The sequence below is a fragment of the Sinocyclocheilus grahami genome, unplaced genomic scaffold (assembly GCF_001515645.1).
Source record: "Sinocyclocheilus grahami isolate Dianchi unplaced genomic scaffold, SAMN03320097.WGS_v1.1 scaffold734.1, whole genome shotgun sequence".
Classification (NCBI taxonomy): Eukaryota; Metazoa; Chordata; class Actinopteri; order Cypriniformes; family Cyprinidae; genus Sinocyclocheilus; species Sinocyclocheilus grahami.
In genome coordinates this window covers 170,182-179,628 of record NW_015505913.1, presented here as the reverse complement: position 1 = coordinate 179,628, position 9,447 = coordinate 170,182, and the positions used below count along the sequence as shown (strand labels likewise).

General features: G+C 40.4%; 2 protein-coding genes across 4 annotated transcripts in view; both read left to right on the top strand.

Annotated features, from left to right (window-relative positions):
- The window catches only part of LOC107560584 (zinc finger protein 501-like), a 176,198-nt gene that overhangs the window by 142,740 nt on the left and 24,011 nt on the right, over positions 1-9,447 (top strand). The gene's annotated exons all lie outside the window — the stretch shown is intronic.
- Positions 550-9,447, top strand: part of LOC107560571 (CD97 antigen-like) — a 19,220-nt gene continuing 10,322 nt past the window's right edge. The window contains exons 1-10 of the mRNA XM_016244790.1: positions 550-580; positions 3,308-3,379; positions 3,529-3,669; positions 4,049-4,177; positions 6,495-6,626; positions 6,711-6,757; positions 6,837-6,926; positions 8,248-8,401; positions 8,493-8,609; positions 8,693-8,892. Of these exons, the coding sequence (XP_016100276.1) occupies positions 550-580; positions 3,308-3,379; positions 3,529-3,669; positions 4,049-4,177; positions 6,495-6,626; positions 6,711-6,757; positions 6,837-6,926; positions 8,248-8,401; positions 8,493-8,609; positions 8,693-8,892 (1,113 nt within the window). The remainder of the gene's footprint in view (positions 581-3,307; positions 3,380-3,528; positions 3,670-4,048; positions 4,178-6,494; positions 6,627-6,710; positions 6,758-6,836; positions 6,927-8,247; positions 8,402-8,492; positions 8,610-8,692; positions 8,893-9,447) is intronic.

Genomic DNA, 9,447 nt, shown 5'->3' with positions numbered 1-9,447 from the left:
TCTGACTCTCTCTCCCTCCCTCCCCCTGACTCTCTCTCTCTCTCTCTCTCTCTCTCTCTCTCTCTCTCTCTCTCTCCTCGCCCAGTAGCAGCGCACACATCTGAAGAGCGCAGACGGAATAGCGGACGAGGCCAGCGGGGAAAAGAAGATAAAATAGTGGAAACTCTCCGACCGCGTGGATTAAGACAAACAGAGCAGAACCAAGAGTGAAAGACGAGAAGGGCCCAAGGAGCTTCTTATCAGACAGAGGAGACCTCAGGAGTCCTATCTGAAGAGCGCAGACGGAATAGCGGACGAGGCCAGCGGGGAAAAGAAGATAAAATAGTGGAAACTCTCCGACCGCGGGGATTAAGACAAACAGAGCAGAACCAAGAGTGAAAGACGAGAAGGTCCCAAGGAGCTTCTTATCAGACAGAGGAGACCTCAGGAGTCCTGAAGGGCAGAAAGTGAAAGACTGTGACGGCTTACTGGAATACAGGTTTCTTTGGGGAATTTCATATCATAAACCAAAGCATAAACAGACTGACAGCAGTTACGGTGTTTCCTAACATGGAGCTGAAGTGGGCACTTCTTCTGTCGGGTGAGTAGGTGTTTGTGTGTGTTGAGTATCTTTAAGTTGAAGCTGGACTGGTCATTTGAGCAGTGTGTGTGTGTGTGTGTGTGTGGTGTGTGTGTGTGTGTGTGCGCGCGTGCGCGTGTGTGTGAGTGTGTGAGTGTGTGTGTATATTGGTCAATGGATCTATAGTGAGTTTATTTAATGGTGGATATTAAAGGTTTTATACCTTTTTGTTAATGTGGGATTTCATTGAAGTAGTTCATTTAGTTCATCTGTAGAGAAAGAAATACAGTTCTCATTTTGAAGAAAAGGGCTGAAGACACCAGCACTCTTATTAAAAACAAAAAGTTATTTATTCACAGTGATGGTTCCATGAAGAACCTTTACACATCCTTGGAATCTTTACGTTCCACGAAATGTTCTTTATAGTGAAAAAAGGTTATTTAGGTTATTTTTGTTTCATTTTAAATTTTTTATAATAATTTACATTCAACCACAGGCTGATTGAGTGAAACTCATGACGTCACATCCAGTTTCTTTAATTATATAGAACTTATTATTTCACTTTAGACTAGAATATTTTACACTCTTAAAAATAAAGGTTCCAAAATGTTTTGTTTTTTTTCACCAAAGCCAAAGAAGAACTATTTAGCATTTCCCAAAGAACCTTTCAGTGAACAGGTCTTCAAAGAACCATTTTTGAAGAACATTTTAAAAACCTAAACTGAAAGAACCTTTTTTTTTGCCAATTGAAAGGTTCCAAGAATATTAAAAGTTCTTCAAGCAAAAGCGCTTCTCTGTAATTCTCAATGATCAGCGCAGCTCTGTGAGAATGTGGTGCAGCACAGTTAAAGCTTTCTCAACTTTTATGACGGAGCTTCAGTTTCACAAGCTCTTGTGTTTTTCGTCAGCATCAGACTGAAATGCTTTCTGATGCAGTGTAAAATCTAATGTGTGGGCACCCTCACCTTCATTTGACACTTGGTGTTCATTTTGCACCATGTTTGTGGGTTAAGGTTTGCATACATACACATGTAGCCAAAAGTCCCAACAGGGACCATAAAATCTGAAATTCATTCCCAAGAGGAAACATCTTAATAAACATACTAAATAATGTCTTAGTGAAAATATAAGATGCTAGAAAGAAAGTCTTGTGGGAGGGTTGAGACGAGTGCAGAATTATATCTAGAAGTCGACCACGATTTTGCCAAATGTTACTGTGAAACTTGCGGAAGAGTAACCACAGATGGATGAGATGAACATCCGCTCTAGTTCAGACTTATACACACACATGATCCCCTGACACACAATGCTGAACTAGTTACTCAAATGCCATCTTCTGCTTATACAGACCACCAACAGTCAAACTGAAAGATAAATATATAGACAAAAAAACACTCACTGCCCTTAAACTTTATTTAGGGGTTTATCTATGATCACAGTTTACTGAGTTTAGACATTGGATTTGACACTGACATGTAAGATTGAAATAAATATCACAACGTTAACCAAAAAAGAAATGCATGACGTGAGTGTGTGTTGGGTGGAATATCTAGCATCACGTCTGTTGCTCTGTGTTAAACTGAAAGACAGCAGGTGAGAAAAGAAGATCTGAAAATGGTGTGAAGCGCTCTCTCGTTCTGCAGAAGAACAGATTATTCTGAGAGTTGTGAGAAATGTTCATTTAGTCCGTAGAATCGCTCGACACATCTCGCTTGCTTCAGCTCGTAATAGACATCTTCAGCACATCTGTGGTTTCCTGAACACGTCCACAATCGTTTGGGGTCATTTGTGTGTGCGAGTAGATGAGTGTTTTGTATATATGTGAAAGTGCATGTTTTGTTTGCATGCAGACTGCAACCAAGTGCTCTAACAATACATGTACAGGCATTACTTGTTAAGGATCTAAAAACTGTATTAAGCCCCCATTTCATCACTTTCAATACCGATATTAAGACTTTATAAACGTTGGTTAATTACTTTTTGAATACTTACCTTGTATTGAACACAAGACGAGACAGATACAATATTCTTGCATTCTGTTGAATGCTAACAGTCCACACATGTCCTCTTGAAATGTGTTCAAAAGTTAACCATGCCACGGTGAAGACTGCATCTTATTCACTCATATCTTGCAGCGTTTAAATCCACAGCGCCATGGAAAAGTCATGTCAAAGTTACCTCTCTGTTTGCAGAGCTGCATTGCTTTCATTCTAAATTGACTGCACTGCACGCGACAACAAACACAAACTCAAACACAGTTTGACTAGTGTAGTCCAATTCACAAATGACTCTTAAAATGAGTATGTTGTTTTTAGTGAATCAAAAATATACCATGCATCCAGTGTATCCATTTCAAATGACTCGTATAAGTCGGTTCTGTTAAGTGAATGGAAAACATTCCACAGAACTTGTGTAGTCCAAGTCAAATGACTCGTATGAATCAATTATTTTTAGTGAATCAAAAACATATCTCACAATCAGTGTAGTCTGGTTCAAATGATGGGCCGGGTCTCTTAGTGAACCGTTCAAAAAGAATCACGAGGTACCAGTTTGGCGAATCTTTCTCTGAATGAACTCTGTCAGAGTGTTACTGAATCAACAACATGAACTTTACACATAATCACTAGATCTGCTAGTGGAAGGAGGACACTTAAAATAACACCGTTTGAAATAACACACTGGAGCTGTGTTATTTCAAACACTCAGTAGCACAAAAATAAGATCTTGTTTTTTCTTTTTCTTCATCAGGTCTGTTCCTGGTGTCTTGTGAATCTCGCACATGTGACAAGGGATTTGAAAGAAGAAACAGCAGCTGTTTTGGTAATGAGCACTTTATGTGTTTTAATACAATATGTTTCTGGCATAACACACAGTTAATGGCCTGTATGTCACTCAAACAATGGGAATTTGTGTAACTGTAGTTCTCTTCTAACTTTGTAATGTTTCCTTCCTGATTGTCTCTCTTACAGATGAGGATGAGTGTGTGACGCCGGGTGTGTGTGGCAATCACGCTCAGTGTGTAAATACACCTGGAAGCTACTCCTGCTTCTGTAATGAAGGATTTCGGTCAACAACACCCAACTTGACAGCAGCAACGGGACAGTGTTCGGGTACGAGAGAGGATTATGGGACATAAGAGTCCATCCAGTACTGTTTTAATTACTGTAACTAATATCGACTGCTTCCCCAACAGATATTAATGAGTGTGTTGAGGAAACACATGATTGCTCAGGTGATCTGGAGTGTGTGAACACCATCGGCTCCTACAATTGCTCGTGTCGAGATGGATACCAGCCTTCAAGACTGGACGGAGATTGTTTAGGTGTGTGTCCTCAATCATACTGCTTGAATGAAGGATTTCGGTCAACAACACCCAACTTGACAGCAGCAACGGGACAGTGTAGGGGTACGAGAGAGGATTATGGGACATAAGAGTCCATCCAGTACTGTTTTAATTACTGTAACTAATATCGACTGCTTCCCCAACAGATATTAATGAGTGTGTTGAGGAAACACATGATTGCTCAGGTGATCTGGAGTGTGTGAACACCATCGGCTCCTACAATTGCTCATGTCGAGATGGATACCAGCCTTCAAGACTGGACGGAGATTGTTTAGGTGTGTGTCCTCAATCATACTGCTTATTTTTTGACTGCTGATCAAAGCAAAGAACATCATTACATCATCAGAACATCAAATATTTACATAGATAAATATTAGATAACAAATTCTAACATTTTCCCCCAAAGCCCTGGTTAATTTCTACCCTGATTATAACCATTCAAGATCTGTGTGATGCATTTAGCGTTTTTTCAAGCATAGAATATAAGTTCATATAATCAGTTCTTGCCAACAGCTCAGTACTATATTAATGATGGGCTCTGTTTGGGATGAAATAGCAGCTTACTGTATGCAATAGACTCTGTGAAACTGCAGTATGCTACTTCTCTACACGATTTCACTATAACTTTGCATGCAAGTACCAATCATTTATCATCTAGTAAATGTAAGCATTAAATTTGCCTTTGCAAAACATGTAAAAACGTCTGATAGAAAGGATGGGTGATTTGTCACACTGGAGATAGATCAAGTTGAGTTGCATTTTGACATAATTGTGTCTCATGCAGTGAGATCTGGTGTTTACTACACGTTTTGACAAATGTTTGAGATTGTCTTGGGTTTCCCATACAAAAAAGAAACATTGCAAAACAGTACGAGTTGCTATTTATAAAACTAGTAGCGGTCGATTAGGAAGTCCTGCTTTCATCCAGAAGCGCAGAGACTTTTGTTGGCATAGTAAAAACAGAGTTCTGGCATGAAACTCTAGATGGCGCAGTCCGATAGGTGTAACTCAATCTGACCTAATGACATCATTATCACATGGCACAGCTGATTGGTTCTCTCCTGTATCGGTAGCCAATGAGCTCACTGCTCAACATTCAAATATATGACTAGTGCTTGCTGTAGCAGTTGCAGCCTGCTTCAGAAACCCTCCTCCTTCCCCAGCTCCACCTGTATAGATCTTCTACGAGGTGATTCATGTATGCTATATGGGGGTTATTCATGTGTTATATGTGCAGCAGCAGTATTTCTTACATGCTCACAGCAGCATGTTGTGGATGTATTAGCAGTAGCAAGTCTCGGTACTTGCTCTGCCGCACCAGCAGCGTAGCAGATCTATTCCACCAAGACTAAATACATTAACATTGTCATGTACATTACCATGCCAATCCCTCCGAGAGTTATCATGACAGAACCTCATTTAGTTTGGCTGCTACAATCGTATTAACAAAGTTCATTTAGATGTTTTCCAGTGTAAGACAGCCTCTTGACATCTTTCAAAAAAAATTTGATCTAAAATAAAGACATTGAAATATTATTACAATTTAAAATAGCTGTTTTCTATGAGAATCTCTGTTAAACTGTAATGTATTTCTGTGATGCGCAGCTGTATTTTCAGCATCATTACTGCAGTCTTCAGTGTCACATGATCTTCAGAAATCAGTATAATATGCTGATCTGCTGCTCGAGAAACATTTCTGATTATCATCAATGTTCAAAACAGTTGTGCTGCACAATATTTGTGGAAACTATTTGTCAAGATTCACAGATGCATAGAATATCTGAATGCAAGCAATACTATTAAATAAAACAATATCATAACAGGAATCTGCATTCATATGACTGACAGTCTTCTCTCTCTCACAGACATCGATGAGTGTAGAGATCCAGATGTTGTTTGCACAAACGCCCTACGAGGTGATTCATGTATGCTATATGGGGGTTATTCATGTGTTATATGTGCAGCAGCAGTATTTCTTACATGCTCACAGCAGCATGTTGTGGATGTATTAGCAGTAGCAAGTCTCGGTACTTGCTCTGCCGCACCAGCAGCGTAGCAGATCTATTCCACCAAGACTAAATACATTAACATTGTCATGTACATTACCATGCCAATCCCTCCGAGAGTTATCATGACAGAACCTCATTTAGTTTGGCTGCTACAATCGTATTAACAAAGTTCATTTAGATGTTTTCCAGTGTAAGACAGCCTCTTGACATCTTTCAAAAAAAATTTGATCTAAAATAAAGACATTGAAATATTATTACAATTTAAAATAGCTGTTTTCTATGAGAATCTCTGTTAAACTGTAATGTATTTCTGTGATGCGCAGCTGTATTTTCAGCATCATTACTGCAGTCTTCAGTGTCACATGATCTTCAGAAATCAGTATAATATGCTGATCTGCTGCTCGAGAAACATTTCTGATTATCATCAATGTTCAAAACAGTTGTGCTGCACAATATTTGTGGAAACTATTTGTCAAGATTCACAGATGCATAGAATATCTGAATGCAAGCAATACTATTAAATAAAACAATATCATAACAGGAATCTGCATTCATATGACTGACAGTCTTCTCTCTCTCACAGACATCGATGAGTGTACAGATGATCCAGATGTTTGCAGCACAAACGCACAGTGCTACAATCATCAAGGCGGATACAGCTGCAAATGTCACCAGGGTTACAGTAACTATGGCAACGGCCAGTCAAAATGCATCGGTGAGCGATCAGCTTGCATGTGTGTGTCTGTGTTTATTGTGTAGCTGTGCAAAACAATTAACTGTGTTTTGTTGCTGTGCGCAGAGATGAACTGCGACCACTTTGAGCACTTGGAGGACGCGCCTGTAAAGGTAGAATGACTCTTCATGATTATTTTGATAGTATTTGGTGAATAATCAGTATTCAGACTTTGATTTCTGTGTCTTCTAGTTGAAGCATTTACTGGCGCTGTTGAGGAACAGCTGTGAGGCTCTGCGTGATTCAAATGGCAGCCGTAAGACAGGAGAGCAGTTACTGGAGGTGAAACAAACAGCTTTCTTTTTCCTCCTGTTTTCTTCAGCATTTCTGTTCTTGTTGGTAGAGCAGTTTGACCTGGAATATTCCTCTAAATCTCACTGTGTTTGACAGAACGTGTTCACTTCCTCTGACGAGCTGCTGTCTGAAGGAAACATCGCTGACGGCGAGACGCTGAATCAGTTTCTGGACGCGGTGGAGAACAGCATGCGTCTGATCGGACCTCAGCTGAAAGAGTCTGTGACCAGGATGGAGACGCACAACACCTGTGAGGAACCACACACATTTCAGTTTAGACACAGTCACACTCTGGTACTGAATGGAGATAAATTATTCAATCTTCATGATGTGACTCACAGTCGCTGAGGTTGCAGTCACACGGAATCAGACTCCGCCCAGTGGGCGTGTCACTCTGAGCATAGACTCCGCCCTCTTCAGCACCAGCTGGGAAACAGTTGTAGGGAAATCATATCCAGGTACAAATAAACACGTGCACATATATGTACTTATGAAACCATCAGCACTTTCCTGACGAGATGTGAACGTCGTTTTCCTTTAGGTTTTGCGTTTGCGGCTCTGGTCAGTTATAAAGTGAACTCATCCAGCGATCTGCTCCACAAGATGAGCAGCGAGAGATCACATTTTTATTATTATTATTAGTAGTAGTAGTATTAGTAATAAGTTTTATGTATAAGTTATGTAAATGTAAAGATAAAACTTTCTTAAAATAACAAACATTTAATGCATTTAAATGATTAATATCCGATATGCATTCTCATCTCATTGTAAAGAGAAAACGTTCTGAGAACAACATTTTAAGATGTAATTTGTACCTTATGAATGTTCTCATAATGTTGACAGAAAATGCTTTTAGAAAACATTCTTTGTGATTGTGTTATTTTTGTTTGCTGAATGGTAACATTCAAAGAGTGTTGTATTGTGAGTAAAGATACGGTTAGGAGAATGTTGTATTAACATTTTAGAAACATTGCAAGGCTGTTTCCAAATTTACACTGCAAAAGTGGCACAGAACTGCTTCTGATGTGGCAATGAGGTGTCTTTACACAGATTTTTAAGCAGGCACAGAGCAGCCTCATTCAGTCGTGTAAAGATGCCTATAGGTTTCCATTTGTCTTCTTCTAGTTGAAGCATCTGATGTCACTGTTGAAGAACAGCTGTGAGTCTCTGAATGATCCACACGGAGAACATGTCACTGGAGAGGAGCTGCTGCAGGTCAAACACTCACTGCATGATATATATTCACACAGTAGTTTGTGATAATGCACACGCACAGTGGCTGAATGAACATCTCTGATTTATTCCACAGAATGTGTTCACTTCCTCTGACGAGCTGCTGTCTGAAGGAAACATCGCTGACGGCGAGACGCTGAATCAGTTTCTGGACGCGGTGGAGAACAGCATGCGTCTGATCGGACCTCAGCTGAAAGAGTCTGTGACCAGGATGGAGACGCACAACACCTGTGAGGAACCACACACATTTCAGTTTAGACACAGTCACACTCTGGTACTGAATGGAGATAAATTATTCAATCTTCATGATGTGACTCACAGTCGCTGAGGTTGCAGTCACACGGAATCAGACTCCGCCCAGTGGGCGTGTCACTCTGAGCATAGACTCCGCCCTCTTCAGCACCAGCTGGGAAACAGTTGTAGGGAAATCATATCCAGGTACAAATAAACACGTGCACATATATGTACTTATGAAACCATCAGCACTTTCCTGACGAGATGTGAACGTCGTTTTCCTTTAGGTTTTGCGTTTGCGGCTCTGGTCAGTTATAAAGTGAACTCATCCAGCGATCTGCTCCACAAGATGAGCAGCGAGAGATCAGATGATGAAGAGAGACGCGTCACTTATCAACTCAACTCTAAAGTGGTGACGGCCGTCGTCAGTAATGCAGAAACCAAGCATCTGTCAGAGCCGGTGATGCTCGTCTTCACACACGAGGAGGTGAAGATACTGACAGATCAGCTCAACAAACACAGACCAGCACAAGATCTCAGTGGAGACACACCAATTCTCATGCAGAACGTTGATGTATTTTTTTCCCTTTTCTTAAAGGGGTCATATGATGCTATTTTAAAGATCATTATTTTGTGTATTTGGTGTAACAGAATATGTTGACATGCTTTAATTTTCAAAAAACACATTATTGTTTTGGCCTGATTGGCCAGCTGACCCAGTGCATTGTGATTGGCCGAACACCACAAGCACGCGTCGGAAATGTAACGCCCCTTACCATAATTGCGAGCTTTAGCTTTCAAAGTAAATATCAAGACAGTTAATAATGTGGTTAGTTTTACCATCAGTTCAAGCCCGAAAGTGCAACAGAGTCGCGTAACAGACACAGTGATGATGCAGTACACAAGCCGCAGTTAAGACAGCTGACGTGCTATGATTTCTGACTGCAGTTCACTCTCCTGTGATGTGACCCTGTTCCCCTCACACACACACACAAACACACTCTCTCTCTCACACTCACACACACACTCTCTCTCTCACACT